Source organism: Augochlora pura, chromosome 9, assembly GCF_028453695.1.
Source record: "Augochlora pura isolate Apur16 chromosome 9, APUR_v2.2.1, whole genome shotgun sequence".
Taxonomy (NCBI): Eukaryota; Metazoa; Arthropoda; class Insecta; order Hymenoptera; family Halictidae; genus Augochlora; species Augochlora pura.
In genome coordinates, this window is record NC_135780.1 from 6,140,864 (window position 1) to 6,161,769 (window position 20,906).

Below are 20,906 nucleotides of genomic sequence, written 5' to 3' on the forward strand. Positions count from 1 at the left end.
TGTGATTTAAATCATCTGGTTCAAGGATTGCAGTAATTTCACAGGGAAATTTTTAATCACGAGTCTTACGGCTCCCTGACCACGCATCCAGAGATCACCGGCTTTTTTCTGCATTCCAAACAAAGGTTCGCACCGCCGCGACTTTGGCGAAGAATTAAAAAAACGATTTTCATTGAACATAAATCCGGGCCGACACGTTTTTCGGATAGAGAATCGATAACGATTCTGCAGAAAATTTTTGGTCATTTCTCTAAAATGATATTTAAAATGTAAAGAAAACATTTTTCGATTTTTAATCTTGAAATTTTAAGGTCAGGGTCGAGTTATATCAATTTCAAGGCATAGACTCGCATTATGGTGGTCCCAACATAGAATTCGAAATACCCTGCATATATCTATTTAATTCCTAAAGCGTCCGTTAACTGCCAATATCATAATTTATTCCAATTGTATATATCTGGTTCAATCGATGTTGCTTCCTATAATTAATTTCCGAATGCTTTTGCGGATACCATTCGTGTCTTTAATCTTGAAGGGGGAGCCTTTGATGCTCTGTACATATTTATAACAGACGACGCACAAGCCGGGGGTGCGTTCGAATACGCTGACCGCTGATATCTCGGCTAATATTGGGTTGCGCGATATGAAATTTTTAATTATTTGCAAAGCCACTATATTGCACGATATTGCAATTATTTCTTCTAGAAAATATAATTACTGAAAGTCGTAGGCGTATACGCCTTCAATAATACTTTTGAAAACATCGAAACAACATGTCTGTTCGAATCCAATATTTTATTGCGCCTCCGGTCATATCGCTATCTGTCAGTGTTTGCTCTTCCGGGATGAATAGATGCTTTTTAATTTCTGTGAGAACCTACAAGGAAAAATGTATAAATTTTTCGGTCCACTGTTATCGGTGTAAAAATAGTTTCTTTCGGTAATGCAAATTTATTTAAAAAATAATGCTCGGTATAGAATGTTCACGAGAACGACGAAGAACTGTATTGGAAAGTTTAGTGTAAAAAGATTCAACTTTTATGGGAAAATGGGAATATGAGAAAAAAATATCATGAGAAAAAAAGGGAATAAAAATGGTAGTAGATTTTGTGAATTCATAGGTTTTACTGCTTTTGAAAAATAAACGCAATAAATACATACAGATCCACGGTTTATAATAATAATAATTGTTCTCCAAAGCATCGTAAATAACAAACCGAAATCATTAAATGAAACTCGAAGCTCCAACGAATAATCTGAAAAGCAGTCGGAGTCGAGAAAAAAATCTGAGCACCGTCGACGAAATAAATGTTTCAATTCATAATTTCTTCGAGTAATTACGATCTGTTTGGACAAGCTAAATCTCGGACGAATTTCAGAAAAACCGTCCGCGTGGCCCCCCTCAGCCTTTCCTCCCACAAGCTCCCTCGTTCTCCAACCACACACATCTACCCCGATTTCTAACAGCCTATCGGAGCGGCTTTAACGTCTGCTTGTTTGACATTTCCGAGTTAGTGCTAAGACGGTTCACACAAGTAGTGCTCGATCTGACGGTTCTGTTTCCATTAACGCGTGTCCAGCTGTTGCAAAATTGTCGAAAGAGAACGAGAGCAGCGCAGAACATAAAAGAGTCGAAGAAACGTAAGTTTTTTCATATCAATCTCCTAGATTTTATTTTATTTTAGAAGTCTAGTTAATTGAGTCGTAACATGCTCAAATTATTGTTATCGATAACTAAGTTCTTGTTATCGATTAAAAAATTCCTTAACTAACTATCCTATTTCAAAGCTGAATAAATAACATTGTCACGGTATTTATGCAATGTTAGGCATTATTATTCTTTGTTCACAACGAGGAAACTTTTAATTGACGACGAAAACTTTCTTTCGTTTCGAATTTTTATAAAGTAATGAACGTAAACAAGAATTTGCACAGAGATCAGTCTACTGACACTAATACGGCGTGTTACAATATTGTGACAGATTTTTAACGAAGATTTCGAACATAATCAACTAAATATGCATCTCATTTATTTCGGAACAAAATTCAAACTTTCTGCTATTAACATTTGGTTCTAGTTAACATTTCCTTTCTCGCCTAATTTACCTACTTATGGCAAACATACTATAATGCAAAGGGTTACGCGACAATCTCCAGAGAAATGAATTTATTTTCATTTCAACCTCGTCTCGCAGCATAGAAATTCGCGAGTTCTCAACGGAATCGAAGGAACGAGTTGCGCCTTTGCGTTTAATAGCCGTTGAATAACATTTCGTTCCGGTTCCAGACAAAATGGAGCAGCCCGGGGAAGTATCTTTGGAGAATACTTTAGAAACTACGGTTCCCGCCCCGCCGTACCTCCAACTGAATTTCCAGAGTTCCTGTTGTCCCGGGAACTGGAAGTTTTGGAATAATTTATCGAATCTTTGCAATATGTCCGCGCCGATGAATGGCACCGGCGAAATTAATTTGACGACGCCTTATGCTGTAAACGGCCAGCATTTCGGTGTCGAACAGAACAATGATCGGATAAACAGGTAAACATCCCGCGCAATTAGAGGACGAAATCCATAGCAATTATCTATACATCGAATAAAGCAGTTCAGTGAAATGGTAGTTGATTTTTTTCCTTTAGATTTGATCGGATAATAAATATTAATAAATATATTAAATGAGTTAAATACATAATATATTTCTTAATATTATCATAACAATTTTTGCTTAATTTCTTGCTTCCATTGCTAAGTGAAAAGTAACGTACTCCGCCGACGAACAAAACGCGTGTGTGCCATTCATAAACTCGTATTTTGTTTATTGAAAGTCAAATTAGTTTCATGCGCGTTCGGCCGTATAAAGGTGCACCGCGTAGCGTGATATTTCGGGAACAGCATCATAATCCATCACTTTTCGCTGTCACATAATTTTCACGTTTCATAAAGCGAATCCGCGAAACTAATAATTGTGCGTGGACTCGGTTAACGAAGGGACGATCGCGGCATTATAATTATTAATGATTGTGAACGTTAATTGCCCATTTATTCAAATGCAACGAATTGCATTTAAAACTTATGTCAATTTATTTGTTTCTATCGCATTCTAACTAATCTCTACTTTTGTGCAAAAAGGTGGGAGCAATATTCTAACGAAAATACCGAAAAAGAAGGCGAGCAGTACATGGACAGAGATCAGGACATTATTTATGAAAAAACCCAAGACCGTGAGATCACCACCACGATGTTTCGTGCATGGGAAGTTCCGTTCCTTCAAAATAGTATGCAAAACCCTGGGGATCAAGCGAAATATCACTTGTGGCAAAATTCGCAGGTCGCGACAAACATCGGTGACGAGAGAACGCTGTTAATAGGTAGTATGTTGGTAATAAAATTCTAATAACCCGATTTAACGGCCTCGCTGTCGCCAATATGGTTACAATGAAGCCAGTGTAGTCTAAATATTTTTCCTAGTTCGCAACTTCTGCAACGGCAATGTCGCGAAATCTTATCTACGATGACATATCGAAGTATAATTGTTGCTCTAAATCTCAAATAATATAATCCACACTTCAGGATCTAATTTAACACTGTTAGGATCATTTATAATTTCGTGTATCAATTTTATTCCATGTATTCTTTACGGTACCCCTTCTATACGTCTAACTGAAAACTTTGCTTCGCGATTTTTGTTGAATATTATCGTCTCGAAAAAAGAGTTTCGATAGTTATTGGCCGTTGAAATCTGGGAACGAAGCCACTGTTGATTGACGTCAGTCAGCAATTATGGCCGTGATAGCGGCACGGAAGCAAAGCTAAGAGCCCGGCCAGCGATCCGACCGTGTTCTCCACATTATCGCAGATCATCCTACGATTCCAGCAACTTCCATTACGCGAGAGCGGCACCGTTTGTCAGCAACCACGGCTGCAACTTGTCAATGACGCATCGAATATGATGCCGCGCTAAACAAAACTACCAGTGCACGGATGCTGCTTTCATTAAAAAAGCGAGCCAGGCATTTCAATTGCGCTTAACTGTTACCGCTCGGATTGAAGTTGGCTCGTCTCGAAATTATTTTCACTCTGAAATTCTAGAAGTCTAGACTCTGACGATAATATATCGTAAATAATTACGATGTGGTAATATAAACGCAAGATCGTATGATTCACCATTCCTTTCGGAGTGGTTGGCTCTTAGCTTTCCCTGAAGAAAAAAAAGTCTAATGGCGTCGATCTGGCGAACGGGTTAAGCACGATGTACACATCAATACATATTTACTATATTCGTATCTATTTACTAAATCGAAGAATTAAAGTAAAACGCGTAAAAATTACTTCGGTATAAAAGTGAATTCTGCGAAATTAATTAGGCTCAGCTATAACTATGAATTCGTTATAGCTAGAAAATAATTGCAGGAGATAACTAAGGAAAGAAATTAAATGAATTTCAGAAGCTGGGAAGAGATTAACCAATGAGAAACCTCGAAAGGAAAGAACCGCATTTACGAAACAGCAAATTCGGCATCTGGAATATGAATTCGCGCACAGTAATTATCTGACACGATTGCGCCGTTACGAAATAGCAGTCGCGTTGGATTTAACGGAACGTCAGGTAAATTAATACAAGAATCTCCCTAAATTAATAACAACGGATGTTTAAATTATTCGATATGTATAATAAAATACGTATTATGATAACTACTTTCTGAAATAATTTTAAATTTTTCAAGGTAAAAGTTTGGTTTCAAAATAGACGAATGAAATGGAAGAGGACCAAAGGTGGGGCAGGAAATGTTCCAGAAAAGGATACTTCTTGACCAACTACTTTCCTCCAAGATCAAGAACATTTATATTACTGTATTGCTGTAAATAGTATTTTATATAAAATGATTACATTTAATTCGTCTATAATACTTTAAGATTAAATTCTGTGCTGTAATTATGTGACTTACAGTAAAAATATTTCTGCAGTTTCTATGCCTCGCTATTTCGTTGTTTCTTGCTATTTGGGTTTCTTGCTATTTCAAATTTGAGGTCAATGCCCTTGTCTTTTAATTTTTTTTCTAATGCCGCCAGTCTGGATCGCGTACGTTTGGCAAAAGTGGTATGCTCAACAGTGTTTATGCTTTTTAATTCATTTGTAACAGTCCTATTTCTTAATTTTGGATAGTCCTCCATTGACCAATCTTTTCCTGCAAAGTAGCGCGGATGTTGTTTCTCTGGTGGAATGTATGTAGCTAAAATGTAATTTGAAGTTTATTTATCATAGATTATATAGCTAGTTAGTTACAATCAAGATTATATAAATTTGTATAAGATACCTTTCATTAATCTACCACACATTAGGTAGTTGTCCATTGTTTCTGCTGCTATTTTTGCTACATCTGCATTTTCGAATTCAATGTATCCATAACCACGACTTTTACCAGTCTAAAATAGAAGAACTCTAATTTTTATCAACTACATACTTATTTTGCATGTACTTCTATTTTATTAAATCTATATTAGCATTAGTTTGCCTCTTAGATGAGGCAATATATTTTTATTGCCTCTATACGCTTAGAACAAACATTTTCAGTAAACAGTTACTGTATTTTATTTTTAATAGAATTTAAAAAATGTACTTACATTCCTCGACCTCGAGACTCGAACCCTGGTTATTTTCCCAAACTGTTTAAAGTAGTCATTCATTTGTTCTTCGTAAAAGCCATGAGGAATATGACCCAAGTACACTAAACCTCTATTGTATTCCTGTTTCGTTCTTCTTATTTTCTTCCTTCGTTTAGGTATACGTGATTTGGCTCGTAACGTTGAAACCTGTTTCGTCGTGTCCGCATTTTTGTCCTATGGAATTAAATACAGTTTTTGGAAAAATTCGTAATACATAGGTTACATTTTTGCACGTGATAGCTAACCTCCAAAACTTTCTTCACATTCTTCAAGGCCTTCGATACTGTCGTTTCGCCTTCGACATCCAACGATCTGCGTTTGAGTCTTATAGCTTTCTTCACAGGCGGAACTCTGACCGCGTTCGACTTTTTCTTAATTTTCATTTTGAATAAATCTTGGAGTCCGGCAAACGAAGCACGCAAAAACAAAATACACGCGGACTTGAGTTATAGTAGTAAGCACGAATCTTTGATAGATGGCGGTGTATTCGCTTGTACGGGAATACTCATTTAAACTTCAATTATCGAAACATTGAGTTTACAAATTTTATTATTAATTCTTCTATTTCTTTATTATTTCTGAATTATCGTTACACTTTATTAATTAAAACGGCACTCAACGTTTTGTAACTGTTTTTATACATGCGTTAATTTTTAATAATTTAAAAAAATACGTTATTGTTAATGGTTTTTAGATTCTTACTTCGCGGTATTTTAAGTCGCCCTTAGTTCGATTTTAATTATAATTTTAGATGTTGCAAAAATAATAAGTAAAAGACATAATTCAAAATGTAAAAAACATTTTTAAAAAATATACATATATCTCAAATGAATCTACTTACGGAAATTTGAAATGTTATCTAACAGTACTTTCTGGTAGAAATAATAAATTCCATGTATATACGTAAAGGTTGAGTAATTGTTCCAGGAACAGGCTATTTGAAAATGATGGAAGCATAGAAAGGGTATCTTTGAAATTGGTTTTTTCGCAAATTCGACATTTCAGAGAGTTAAAAGGATTTTTGGCATATTTCCATGGGAATGAAAAGAGTGATAAACTGACAGTTTGAGGTCCGCGAGCGATTTCCTTTCCAATTTCTTTGTTTCTCGTAGAGCCGTTGAAATGCACTTTTTTAAATCTCTATTCTTTGCTTTTGACATGTGTTAAGATGTGTTAAGTAATTTGGTTAACCAAATAATTATAAAATCGAAATTTAACGCAGTTATTAGTTGTTCTAACCACTAAGACGTTAGATATCTAAAGAAACTTGATTTTGGTAAATTACGATAAAAATTGTCTTTTGATAACCTATAAAAAATTATGCCATACACGACTTTCAACTTCCGCTTCGATCGCGTTTAAAGTAAAATAATGTGATCATCGACTTCAACCCACATCCAATATTGAAGGTAAAGTGGAAAGAAGCCAAACGTTATTAAATTGACAAGAATTTTCCATATCGTTCAATGACTATGCTAAACGTGGTAAACCATATATCGAAACCTAAGGACGTATAATTTTCTATCTAAGAAAAGAGAAATAGAAGAACAGAAAATATAATAAATAATAGAAATCTACATTTTAAGGGTCTTTACCTCTACACCGATAACGACTTTCTTTTAAACGATGTTGTAACTTTAGCGACATCATTGTTCATTGATACTGTTTCCATCGCTTCTATTAATTTTACCGTCATCATCAGTTTTCACTTGTATCGTTTTTCATCGACCGTTCAGTTTCAACCGACACCTTTTGTCATTGATATTCTGGGTTAAACGATATCAGTTTTCATTTTCATTTTCTGTCACGTCACATCGAAATTAGGAGGTTAAATTGTGTAACATTGATTAATCTGCCAGCATTCATATGATTTACGAATCCCAATAAAGTTAGGAGGGTACAATATACCAGCACAGAAATGAATTTCCAAATATGAGAAAATTATTTACTCACCTGCTGTTTCGTTGTCGCACACACTGGGAGAATTTCACGGCTTCTAGAATGTTCTTCTACACAAGGCTTATAGCGGTTTAAGTACAGTTTATTTAAGGAGGAACCAATCTACTAGATCATAACTAGAACGCTTTTTTTTTTTAAATTTTGTTATTGCTCCTAATGGCAAAAAGAATAATAAACTCTCGGTTTTTATTCTTGGAATTTTTATTCATTTTTTACCGTATAGATTATTCATTAGTAAATTCAAATATTTAATTGATTCAATTCGAATATTGAATTCGGTGGTGTCTCTCGGTGGAAGCGAATAATCGTGGTCGTGTCTGCGTTTAAATTCTTTGTTGAAATATAATCGAAGCACACAAAGATCGTCAAATCCTATACGCGTGTTTATTTGTTAAAAGACACCTGTCACGAGCAGTACGCGACGCTTTTGTTTATACCCGCATTTATCTTCGCCCAGGCTTGGTTCGTTAGTCTAGTCTACGGCTGGACTTTGGTTTTGCTTAACCTCACCGAGGCAGTTCTTTTTTTTCGTCAGCAGGTATGTTATATTTATTCGATTTGCATGCGTAATACGCCTCTATAACATTCTTGTGTGCTCTGTCAATATTTAATAGAATAATCGATTATTTGCCAAGAGATAAAAATATGTAAGTGTACATCTAGCAACGACGCTGTGAGCAATAAGTGCTCACGAACACAGATAATGTACCACTTTTGTGAAAAATTGTATAAATGTGCTATGAAAAGGATGCACATCAAATTTCGAGAAAAAGGATGAAGCAGTTGAAAAATCGTGTATTCCGTCGCAGCTAAAGACGACGGATCCTTGGTAGGCTTAGTGTTTTTCTTGAAATAGAATTGGAGAACGGGTAAGTGTATCAATATTGTACAAAAGAGTTTCAAAATGGCAGCGGTAAAGATGGATCTCGATAGCGAACGATTTCAAACACGCCGCCAACAAAATTCAGAATTTGTTTAACCATTATAATGTTCCATTGCTCGAATAAGCTCGACAAAGTTCTTGCTGGAATTCAATATATAAAAAACTGCCGGGATTTATAAAACATCAAAATTCCATTGGATAAAAGAATCGATAAAATCAAATTTTTTAGGAATTTTCTGTTAGAATTTGAAAATATCGAAAATATTTACATTGAAATAGCCAACATTTCCTAGCCGGTTAATCCAGCAAAAGGTGATGTTGTAACTACAATAAAACTTTATTAAACCAATTATATTTCTTATAATATCTTATAACAGTATTTATTTAATACTGTTTAAATTTAAGTAAGCGTTTAGTATTTTTTAAACGTGTGATATGCTGTAATATATGCTCTTTGCTGCTCGCCATTTTTACCGTTATAAAATTATTTAGAAATACATGCTAAAATTAAAACTACGCCGTAGGAACAGCAAGCAGATAGCGCTATAACAAATGGGCACCAAGAAAAAAGTAACACAACGTGCGTAAAATGAAAAAACTAACGCACGTACTAAAAATTCAAGCGAAAACGTAAATCTACGTAGCTCGTCCTAGGAAGGTCAGAATGGAAAAACATAAATCTACGGGGGCCCGTCCGTCGAGCGTTAATTTCGGCAATGTTTTGGTACGGTGCATCAGCTGACACTACTAACTACGCAAGAGAGGTGGGCTCGGAGGGGCGCAGAATAGGTGTTAGGAGGGAAACTGCGAGAGCGCAAGTCATTGCGCACGTATCTTTGAATGAATGCGATTTCGAAGCTTCAGTATCTCCGTCGAGGTTCTGCCGCACGGTGGATCCTACGACTTTAGTTTAACGATCTTCTCGAACCGAACAATTTGGGGGGGAACGGGTTTGTGTTCGCACACCGGATCGGTGAACGACTGTGTCGCGTTCTTCGTCGCGAAAAAAAGTTATATATGGGAAACGGGCTCTCCGCGTGAACGCGTAAAACCGAAATCAATTCGCAAAGTTTACGCACTGCGAGATATGCGCTTTTCATTCACCTTTTAAATGTATCACACGTTCGACACACAGCGGGCGCCGATGAATTGGAATTTTTGTTAAGTTCGTTTATTTTGACATTTGTTTGTACACGATATCTCATTCATCCCCGACACGTAGTTGAATCGAAAACAAAATTTGGTCGGCTTAATTCGTCGACAGGGATCGAGTTTGGATATTAAAATTGAAGCTTGCCTCGGGAATCTGTTTTACGAATATATTAGTTTCAAAGTTCTCTCTGTTCGCCCTTATCTGACCTTAGTACGAAACAGGGGAATTAAAATAACAATGGGTATTTGTAATTCAGGCGTCACTGGTCCGGTTATGTCAAGGTTTAGATTGAAATATTTATCGTATCTTGATTATTATGCATATTAATGTTTGTTTCATAATGAGCGTCTGTCTCGCGTGGAAGCAACAGTATTTGCGTGTCGAAATGCAGGACACTTATAAATAGACCGCGGATTTAATGCACTCATTGCAAAAATGTGCAGGTGAAATATAAAGTCTTGAACACGCAAGAAAAATTCAAGAACATCTTCGCATTATTTCGAACTTATTCAAATGACTAAAAGACAGAATACGTTTTCATTTCATTACAACTGACGTAGAACGTTCTCAGTCCACTTACAAATTAGGCCGAAACTCGATAATAAACTCGTCGCACTCGCACGGAATACGCTCGCTGCATTTCTTTTCATTAAATAATTAATACAAATATAGATACGTTATTATCTTGGCAACATTTCATTAAATACAGATCGTTTGATCGACCGTATCGTTACGAAAGTTGCAATGGAGCATATTTGGGATTATAATAAACCATGCGGCGCAATATATCCGTCCCTTTGTTTTCCAAAATTTACCTCTTGATTTCAATTAGAACTGCCTCTCATCAAGTATTACCTGCAATTTTGCTATTCGTTAATAACGATATCGATCTCCACTAAATCTTCATCTAATTTTCATTGAATTTTCCAGATCGATTGCCACGAAAACGAAGAAAAACATAAGAAAACCATTTAACACGGATTTTCCATTTCACTTCTTCATAGAGAATTTATTCTTTTCGCGTCGCGCCGCACGTACCCGTAGCGCGTTGTATATTTCAATTTCCCCGATGAGCGTACCCGAACGAAGAGAATTCACGGTATAAGAATTGGCAGAATCTACAAGAGGGTTTATGTTCGTGCGTGGAGTGCGCCCCGTTCGGTCGAGCACCGTTCTCTCGGGGGTGGGATCAATTTTTCTATGAGACCGGCGGAAGACGATTTTAAGAAATATGAACAATCAGACGTTATACGGCGTGTACAACTGTAGTGCAACGATGCTCGGTCTGAACATCTCGTTTCTGTTCAAGTTCAACAGCACCGAGCTGTTGATGGTGTTGGAGGACACCCTCGATAGATCGAACGTACACGACAAAGAGTTTTTAGACTGTGTGTCGAATCACCAGGAGCGCCCGTTTGATCTGCTCTGGTGGCAGAAATTGGCCTGGTCCCTCGTATTTGCCGTGATGTTGCTGGTGGCGACCGGTGGGAATATCATCGTTATGTGGATCGTGCTCGGTGAGTCTTGCCAGCTGTTATATTTTTATCCATAATAATAATTGTTTGTTTCCTCTGATCCGTTCCACTCGGAGAATTTTATCATCCGTCAAAAACTCGAATCGAAAATTCGCAAAAGCCATAAGCAACGCTCCAAGGAAAACACAGTTTTTGTGTTAGAAATTTTTGAACTTAACACGCGTACAACCTTTTTTTATCCAGGGTTTTCGACTTTAAAAAATCGGCTACAAAGTTTGTCCATCCCTGCGAAGGATTTACTTGTCTATTCTTCCGCCTCGGTTGTCCCCAACCGAGTCAGTGTTTAAACACATTGACAATGATGGATGAAAAAACTTAATTATCAGCGGGAACACTTTGTACTGCTTTAACCACACGATAAATAATGATTGCAAACACTGTCTCGGACGTGGACAACTGCGGCAGAAGAATAGACGACAAATAAATTCTTCTGAGAGATGCAGCAGCTCGAAAACTACGCCCTGGGTAAAAACATGTTACACTAAATTTTATTCTTGTTTTTCCACGTAGAATTACCTTTTGCTCAGCTGTATCGCCATTTCCGACAGTTGTACGAAACACCTTTAGTACGTAGAAATTCAAACAAATATATAAAATTCAGCGCTCGACGTTTTCATTTTTAGTTAAATTGTTTTACTGGAATTGGAAATATTTCTGAAACTTCATTAATCTTGTTACAAGGATAAAGAGTTCAAACGACGATATTCAAACATCTATTACATACATATGGGCAAGGAAATTATTTATTTATAATCGGAGTATAACTTAACAAGGGTTGTGACTTATTCGGGAAATTATTCGAAGGAGTAATAAAACGTCCAAATTAATTTTAAATACCACGGGCGAGAACGAATTTAGAATTTTAATCTAGACTAGGAAGAAGATACCACCGACGTGTAGAATATGCCGCAAAGTGAATAAGAGAGCTGCGCGTGTAAAGAACGGCGTTAAATTTTAACATAGAGTTCGTGGATATTTAAGAGCATAATACTAAAATGGCCGCAATTCACGTGATATCGGTTTTATCGGGAACCAATAACACGAATATTCTACAAGTTAGGGTTTTGAAAAATTCATTTATGGCAAATCGACGTTTCCGCTTCCTCTATAACATACATATTGTGATACTCCATATGCTTTACCATACAGCTATTAAAATATATTAAAAATGGTTTAGCGCATTGGTTAATTATAACCAATTTATAGCAATCAATTATTATTAATTAAAATTAAATATTAAGTTTAAAACATTAACGAAACCAGAGAAACGAACACCGTGACCAATAATCAAGATTTAAATATCGTCAGTGCTATATATATACATATAACAAACGGATATAAATTGGCCGATAAAATGATAATTACACAAAATAATATTATCACGCGTATCACAGCATTCCCTTTAAATAATTACTAAGATTAATTACCGTCGCGTCGCCAAACGCTAGTTGAACATATATCACGTTGGTATATTTTCTGTCGGAACAAACCACAGCCGGAGAGCAAACTGCATATTTTCTCCAATTATATTTAACTCCTTTTACTATTCCGCGAATGCGTAATTAACTGCAACACCGTGCTTCGTATTACTTCAGCGCATACGAGAATGTTTTAAATTACGAAAGTACAGGACGCTCCTGTCGCTCATCAGTTTTACGCAAATAACGCTGCGATTCATAAAATAATTGCCTTTAACGTGGTCCACGGATTTTTAACTAACCAAGCGCGCGCGCGTATGTAATCGGAAGACGATTAACCCTTTGCCGTAATATTTTCTTTACGATTACTATGATCAGAATTTTTCTCGATCGCACTAATTTGTTAGAAGAAAAAGGAATTTTATATTTATCGTGTGCTTGTTGAATAGTTGAATATTTAAACATTGATGACGAGAGAATTACTTAAAGGAAAGGATTGAATATTCGTAACTAACAGATTATTAATAAAAATCGTCGTCGCGAGGCTGACTCGTTAAAGTAAAGGGTTAAATTGTTCGTTTTTCGATCGACGATTCTCCACCTTTTTCTTATGGAAGATGGATGAGCTTTAATGCTAGATATAGTTTAATGCTACTGGAATGGAAATAGTAAAGTATAGCGCGATGTCGACACCGGATGTTTATGCATGATAAATATGCGGAAAGCGCGTGCCATTTGTTCGCCATGCAGATGCATAAAAAAAATATATGAATAATATGGAACCATTAGCAATATGTTTTATAATTATTGTAGAATTATTATAATTATAGAATTATTATAACTGTAGAATTATAATTACAATAATTATAAAATAATACGCGGCGGTATCGTCTTTTTCGAGATTATTATTACAGTTTTTGGTCAATCTATTTTTGCTTCTCGTTATTAAATCAATTAGTACTATTTAATTATAAATTAGACTGAATTACGAGATTTTCTTAAGTTGTTTACCGTTGAGACGCGTCGCACGCCTCTCGCACTGCACGGAACGCATCCCAACACTGTAAACTTTCCGCTACTGTAGGCAAGGCTAAACTTTACTAATTAATAGTGGTATTAAACGGTAAATGAATTCATTGTTTGTTCTGGACTTGTTCCGGCAGGACACCGATAGAGGAACATTTCGTGTAAGTGGAAACATTAAAATGTACAGTGCAGCGTTCAATAGAAAATTTGAAGTTTTGTTATAGGATTAACAATGTGCCTTGGGTATAGACGGGGGCGAGCTTGTCCAGTGTCTTTTAAGGGAACTAGTTGAATTAAACGGACGGTGACAAGGAAATATAATCCAAGAAACAGTCGAAGAACGCGAACTTGGAAGCAAGCATAAAGCTTCGTTAACAAGAAGGTTCTCCGGTATCAAAGGGACGGCTGACAAGCAGCGTTCGCGCTGCTCTTTCCTTATCATAATATAGAAAGAAATGTATAGCTAACCTGTTTTTATGAGGATGCATTTGTGTCGCAAGCTTTAATCATTTATCCGTTTATATTTTAATGACGCGGAAACTATTGGATATTAAAATTATCCGCAAGTTCGTCTCGTCTTCTTTGAATGTGCGTCAGTGTAACGACACATTACGATAGAACTCCTCGTGCACAGGCGAGAATGATTAAAAACGTGTAAAACATTATTGGACCGGTATTATCATTTCGCCAATGTGGGGGGCGTGTACGCGGCGCCGAGTGCTCGCCGGAGCTTAAACAGAGCGCATCGAAAGTCCGGGCTTCAATTTATGAGAGTTCATATCTCGCAGGCGACGCTTGTTAAAAAATGACGAAGAACTTTTTCCATTCGAGCACATACGGGGAATACGGCGCTTCCGGTCGACCGCCGCCGCGCTGCGAACAAAAGTCGGACGCGGCGCGATCATTTCATACGTGATCTGCGAAACACGAATCCTGTTTATTACTAAATCGAATATAAATGACGGTAAATGAGGGAGGTGTGGAAACAAATATTATCGCGTTCTGTCGGGGGACGTACAAGTGCTAATCAACGCGAGTTGCAGAAAGAGTAAAAAGAAGGAAAAATCGATAGCTCGAGAATGCAGGATCTAATGTGGAACCTCGCAAAAAATCTGTGAAAAATATTGAAAACAATTTATTTGTCGATCTTTTACAAACGCATAAAATCTACAGTCCAGCTGTTACTTAACAATTGACAACTTTTAAGTCTAATAAAATTATTTTTAATCTTATAATATATTTTTTATTATATTATATTTTCCACTCTTTTAATTAACCTTTCAAAAGCTTGTTTATTCTATAAGCATTAAAAATGTATTTTTCCAATCGGGGCTTCTCGATTAACGTTTAATCGACGACATCGCTATTCATATTCTTTGAGAAATTAATACGCGGCATTTCCTTTAGAAATTCGGTAGCAATTTAGTGAAATTTCATGGAATTTCATATGATAAATCTGCGTGAACAAAACCATTCAGAAATGACCCACGTTTCCGTAAAAAAAGAAATCACTTGAATAGCAGGTTACCGTGATATTAACGTGTCGTATAATAGCTGATTTTCGCTTTCCCGTGCTTATATTTGAGCGTAGCAGAGTCAGATTTACCGCGTTGCAGGCACTCTAATTAGTTGAACGATATTAACAGTGTTCCATACTTAACAAAACCATATAGAAAACTACATCGTATCTATTAATTCGATAGAAATATTTCACCTAATTTTATCATCCTTATTTGCTTTCTTTTCACCATCATTTCGTATCACATTTATCGTTTCGTCTTTCATTGTTAATATATCTGTCTGCAATATCCTTAATTATTTATAAAAGTACGTTTTTTAGGAAGAACGTCGTACATTTAATTTCCGTGAAATTCAAAATACAGAATTACATATATCTACAAAGAATTTAATTAATTAATAATTCATCGCATCTTGCATCCAATGTAAATGTTATTAACAATTATTTATATACATATAGGAACTAATTCCATATACGGCGCGTTTTGCCATATTTTTAATACTTCCAATACTAATATATGAAAAATTCAAAGCTGTTCCAAAGCCCATAAAAATTCTTTATTTATCGCGATTAATTTGCAGATATCGCACGCGAAAAGTTCCACATAGTTTTTCACGGCGACACCGGCCAATATAAAATCAATTACGTTTAAAAATTCGATGAGGCGTGGGACAAGAGATATTCGAAATCCTGGTCATACACGCGGGGGGCGCGTGTTGTAAATGAATTTCGATTCACATTTAAAAGGTGCGCCGTGTTAACGAAGCGCGATTCAGGCGCGTACAACCGCGTTATTTTCATCGCAAATGATATCGCCGATAGCAATACCGAATATTCAATAATTAGCTGCAGTAGCGCAACTATTACATATAATATAATATAGCTAACTAATTATGCGTTGTGCTCGACGCTTTAACGATTTTATGTATCCACATAAACGAAGCCCTCGGATGGGTTATAATTTTCTATTGGCAATTTGGTCGGTTGTGTATATAACTCATGAAGCCATCTTCTCGAACGTAACCTTTAATTAAGACAATAAAGTTCGAAGGTATTTTGGTTAAATGTACAGGAAGGTGAACTTGGAAAATAATGAAATAGAATTCGTATACAAAATTTTAGCATAAAAATTTTAGTATAAAAAATTATCAACGAGGCAGCGTTAATAAATAATTCAGTGCTCACAATCGAATGGCTATATCGTTAATCCTAGCACCGATGATACCCAAAAGCGAAAGTGAAAAATTGCTAACATCAACCCTTCGCTCCCGATGGCACTTTGCGAAGCACTTTGAAACGCTGTCGCGAATGTTTCAAAAGAACTTAAAACGCGGGAGTATGCCACTTGTTTGAAGTCCTCCGAGATGCTTTGAAATGATAGTGACACGCGGCTGTACTATATCTGTATTTAGGTGCGAGAAGCGGCGCTTTCCTGGTGTGCACGCGATATCTGTTATTTGCTTTCTTCGCCGATCAATAGCCTGCGGATTTGATGCGTTTAAGGAAAAAGGCGGAAGAATCGCATTCGAAAATATCAAAAAATTCAAAGAAACTTTCAAATTTTTAATTATTTGAATATTTCCTGAATTATTAGAATATTTCGTGAGTTATTCGAATATTTTATGAATTTAGTAATTTACGAATTATATTAATGTTTTCTCAATTATTTTGAATATTCTCAGAGAATCGTAGACGAATATGGTATACCAGTTTCACGTTTGCCATGCCGTTCTTGCAAAATCAAGAAATAAAACGTGGTCATAAAGGAGAATGAAACTTTATCACCGAAATACGAAATAATGTTTTCGTTTCATTGAAAAGAAAATTCCTCCGATTTCGTGTAACTTTTATGGCTGATGGTAAACGTGTTAACGGAAAAGCCGCACAGATGCCGGGCTAACGATATATAGCGGCATTGTTCACAAGGTGGCGGAGGAAAATTTAAAGCCTCTCCGCGCAAGCCGATGTTATCGGACGCGAGAGGCATCGGACAGGGAAGGGAGACCGGTAAAATCAACTTTATAGAATCTATTCGACGTTGCTGTCCAAAATGTCATACAAGAAATCTATCTCGTCGCGCACTTTCCGTTCAGTTCGGCGCATTCAATTTTCACCGAACAAGGTAATATAATGAGCGACGAACCTGTTGCGCTGGTTATCAAACCGGCCGAGCTTTAATATTGTTCGAAATAACGAGAAATAATGAGGGAATAAATATTTAACTAACATCTATGGTTTACAAGCTGTTTATCGGTTCGAAGAGACTTTCATTATTTCTCTTAACTCATTGGTTAACATTTATAACGGTGTGTTTAATTCTTTCCAGCGGGTAATTTTAATTTAATTATATTTTAAACTTCTATCGACACTTTTCATAGTGAAATTAAATGAGCTTCCATTATTTCACATTTTCTGTTTGTTGAACGATAGTATTGGTAAACGAGTTAACGCAGAAATGAACATTAAAAACGTTTATTGTAATTTTAGCAGTTAATTGTAATTTCAGATTAGAATTACAACGATGAAAAATCAAAAATGACGTTTAGAAAATCAACCAGCAATTTTTCTTTCTTTTCTTCGGTTTTCTGCCCGTGCGTGAAATTGAAACAGAGAATTGTTTTGATTTCATTGTGGCCCCGGTTCTAGCAACAGGTATACCAAAGACACACAATTGGTCGAGTGCGATATCACGGCAATTCGAACGTAGTTTCCTATATACTATTGAACGATAGAAATATTCGTTACCGTGTTCGCCGGAGCACGATGCACAGATGTCAGACAATAAGATTGCCCGGACACTAATCACATTTATATACATAATACCATAATACTATATAAAGTTATACGTATAATACTAATCTTGTTCAATTATAGTAGCATTAAATTAATGCGCATACTTCTCAGATTGCAACGTTGTCTGTTCCACTCAGTTTAAGAGCTACTATTCATACTAAGCCATTTCAACAATAAATTTTAAATAATTCTCCCAGCTCAGTTTCAAATGATTCTTTTTCCGGTTTTTCTTGTTCATAATAATTTCATATAAATTTCTAACTCCCATGTGTTTGAGTTGGAACCAGATTTTAGGATTGACGCTGCTTCGAATGTCAAGTAGAACCATATCAGACGTTGAGTCATTCTTACGTGAAAGATCACATGTCGCTCGGAACGGTACAAACGATTTTCGAAAGGCAGAGAGGTAACGTGAAAGATGATGTTCGGCCAAGCAAAAACGCCGGAGATGCTCAACAGCTTTCGAGAACCCGCGGAATTGCTTTGAACGTACGTATGCGGCGCCGCGGGAGACGACGACGTGTGTCAATTTCGCAAGGAAGATCAAAACTGTGCTTTGTAGCTCGATGCATCTAACTGTTGGGATTCGATTAATTAGTTTCGGTCTTGTGTCTCGTCCCGAACCTTACTTAAAATATACTTCGTCTTGACGAGACCTCTTTACGTCACGTAAGGAGAGCTGACACGTTCCCTAATGAATGAAGATAGACTGTGTTATGGAAAATCACCGTTTATCGTACCCATTTCACGTTAATTATTTTCTAACGATGACAAGATTGGTTTTGATTTAAACTTCGTATATCTTACATTGCAATTGGAAGGCGATTTTTACGTTTGAGGAAAAATTACTAGGTCGAATACAAAACTGTAAAAACAGAAGAATTCATATTTCTATTATATGCGAAACTTATTGAAATAGCCAATGAAATTTGACAATTTTTATTCTGCGCGAAGACACACAGTCTAATAATTTATGTACACTTGACAACAGTGGTCTATCTAAAAAGATAAAAAATATATAAAAAAAATATTTATCATGGAAATATTTTTATATTGAGTCAGTCATTTTGTTTCAGTTGGCAATTTCAATGTTATTATTACGACAGTCGTTTTATTGTAAAAGATATCTCGCGTGTGCTCGAATAAAAATGTTAAACGACGAGATGTAAAAAATCTCTTTGCCATTCCAAGTAACAATTGAAAAAGCAGCGTTTGAGGCATCGTACATTAAACTAGTCTTTTTAACAATTTCAAAATAGAATTCAAGCCGAATTTCATAAAAGTTCGACATTTTAAACGGCGTAGGAGCAATTAATCTGTCACCGCGGGGTTCATCCGCTGGACAGGTCATTCTGTACTCTATACAAATCCATAAAAAGACCTCGACTAAATCCCACCGAAGGCAGAAGTATCGATGACGGTTCCAATCGTACCCTCAAGTGATTCAAGCGCCAGGTACTTCTGCAGAGAAAGAGAGCGGGAGAGAGAGAGAGAGAGAGAGAGAGAGAGAGAGAGAGAGAGCTGGGAAGTTTTATAGGTCATCGGTACTTTTTCCCTTGATGGAGTTTGTTCTGATTTCACCGTAACATACAATATAATATCTAAAACATTGTTGAGAATCAAGTGCACGTTTTATAGATTTTTGTACACTTTCAGTTGCTCTATTGAATGAAGTAGTAGAATTTTTATTCTTCTTTTCATGTGGGACTGGGAATTTGTGTGCAAAAGAAATGTTCTTATATCGATTGCAATAAGCAGGAGTTAAGTAACAATTTATTATTAATAATCATAGAATAAGATATTACAATTTTATTGTTAAAAAAGATAGTAAAATAATTGATGTGAAATACATCGTGTCAAAATTGATATTATATTATAATTTCTTTTGCTTTCTATTATATCACATTGCACATTTCTGTATTGTTCGTGGCACAAATAATATCAACGCGAAATGTTTCTCAAAAATAGTCGCGTCGAATAAACAGGAGCCTTGACATTTCTCTGTTGAAAATTTCATTTTTATTTCCAGCATAAGGGGGTGGATTAAAATAACCCTGTCTCCGTCGGGCGAGGGTTAATTAAATTTCACTTGAACGTTTTACTTTTGGAACAATATGCTAGTTCTTTTAAAACGCGATTAACCTCGCCGGGGAATAACAGCTGCGGCTTGAGACGAAACGATCGTGGTTTTAAACATTAAATCAACATCAATTCGTCGTTCTTTGTCAACCTTTTTGAAACCTGAGATTCAAGTTAATAAAAAGCCTGTTCACGCACTTATAAAGATACGAAATGTTTAAATAACAGTTAGCATTATTGAAATTTTGATATCTAAGATATATTCAAAGCTCATGAATAATGTTATCATAATCGTAGAAAACAGCATAAAAATACAACTTCGATTTTCTCTTTAATAATCTCAATAAGTAGAAAATAATCCATTTTTAAATTCATTTCGTTCTCTCGCAGTTTTAATATTCGACTTTCTCATATTTGTAATAAATGGTTGAAGTCTGGTGTCTACTTATGGGTACTCGATAATGTAACCACGCGACGCTGCAACGCGAGATGAACAAATAAATCGCGAAGAGCTCGGCGCCGTAGCTGGTACAACCATTTTCATTAAGCAGCGCGTCGAAAAGATTTAAATATCGGTGAAAAAGAAAAGAGAGCGTCGGTTATTTACATTAATATTCGCGAGATGGACGAAATTAGATCAGGATATGAAGAAAAATGCAGGAGAGGCGCGTGGTACATTTTTGAAAGAGGAAATTGTACAAAAGACGTCGCGAGGATAAGAATGGAAGAATATAACGGAGCAGAAAGCAAAGAATGCTATTGTCTTGTACGCCTCGTGTACTTCGAGCACGGGGTGAAGTGTGCCGAGTGTAACAATTGTATATACAGGGTGCTCGATTTTATTCATTATATCAGGGTAATACGTAGTTTTCTAAAATAAA

The 20,906-nt window shown here is 36.1% G+C and overlaps 4 protein-coding genes across 7 annotated transcripts in view; 2 read left to right on the forward strand and 2 right to left on the reverse strand.

Moving 5' to 3' along the window:
- The window catches only part of Btn (buttonless), a 15,328-nt gene extending 10,438 nt beyond the window's left edge, over positions 1–4,890 (forward strand). Inside the window, exons 2-5 of the mRNA XM_078190892.1 lie at positions 2,288–2,537; positions 3,126–3,364; positions 4,442–4,602; positions 4,721–4,890. Coding sequence (XP_078047018.1) covers positions 2,293–2,537; positions 3,126–3,364; positions 4,442–4,602; positions 4,721–4,807 — 732 coding nt within the window. The 5' untranslated portion in view covers positions 2,288–2,292 and the 3' untranslated portion in view covers positions 4,808–4,890. The remainder of the gene's footprint in view (positions 1–2,287; positions 2,538–3,125; positions 3,365–4,441; positions 4,603–4,720) is intronic.
- Kal1 (anosmin-1 Kallmann syndrome 1) overlaps positions 1–5,058 on the reverse strand; it is a 26,747-nt gene extending 21,689 nt beyond the window's left edge. The window contains exon 1 of the mRNA XM_078190873.1: positions 4,943–5,058. The gene's annotated coding sequence lies outside the window, so the exon portion shown is untranslated. The remainder of the gene's footprint in view (positions 1–4,942) is intronic.
- Positions 4,833–6,114, reverse strand: LOC144475219 (MKI67 FHA domain-interacting nucleolar phosphoprotein-like). Its single transcript, XM_078190890.1, has 4 exons — positions 5,906–6,114; positions 5,619–5,834; positions 5,312–5,420; positions 4,833–5,227 (listed from the first exon to the last, which is right to left on the reverse strand). Exons 1-4 carry the CDS (start codon positions 6,041–6,043, stop codon positions 4,965–4,967), a joined length of 726 nt encoding a protein of 241 aa, XP_078047016.1. The 5' UTR covers positions 6,044–6,114; the 3' UTR covers positions 4,833–4,964.
- A 3,279-nt stretch (positions 6,115–9,393) lies between these two features.
- LOC144475212 (tachykinin-like peptides receptor 86C) overlaps positions 9,394–20,906 on the forward strand; it is a 31,144-nt gene continuing 19,631 nt past the window's right edge. For 2 of the 4 annotated variants that reach the window (XM_078190877.1, XM_078190880.1), the window contains exons 1-2: positions 9,394–9,667; positions 10,586–11,172. In XM_078190877.1, coding sequence (XP_078047003.1) covers positions 10,887–11,172 — 286 coding nt within the window. In that variant the 5' untranslated portion in view covers positions 9,394–9,667; positions 10,586–10,886. The remainder of the gene's footprint in view (positions 9,668–10,585; positions 11,173–20,906) is intronic. The other 2 variants (XM_078190879.1, XM_078190878.1) reach the window with 2 other exon arrangements.

Excerpts from the sequence above, each read along its gene's own strand:
- LOC144475219 (XM_078190890.1), bottom strand. The coding sequence starts at position 6,043 with ATGAAAATTAAGAAAAAGTCGAACGCGGTCAGAGTTCCGCCTGTGAAG. Across the intron at positions 5,835-5,905 it reads ATGTGAAGAAAGTTTTGGAG|GACAAAAATGCGGACACGAC; the intron begins GTTAGCTATCAC and ends TTAATTCCATAG. Across the intron at positions 5,421-5,618 it reads GAGTCTCGAGGTCGAGGAAT|ACTGGTAAAAGTCGTGGTTA; the intron begins GTAAGTACATTT and ends CTTCTATTTTAG.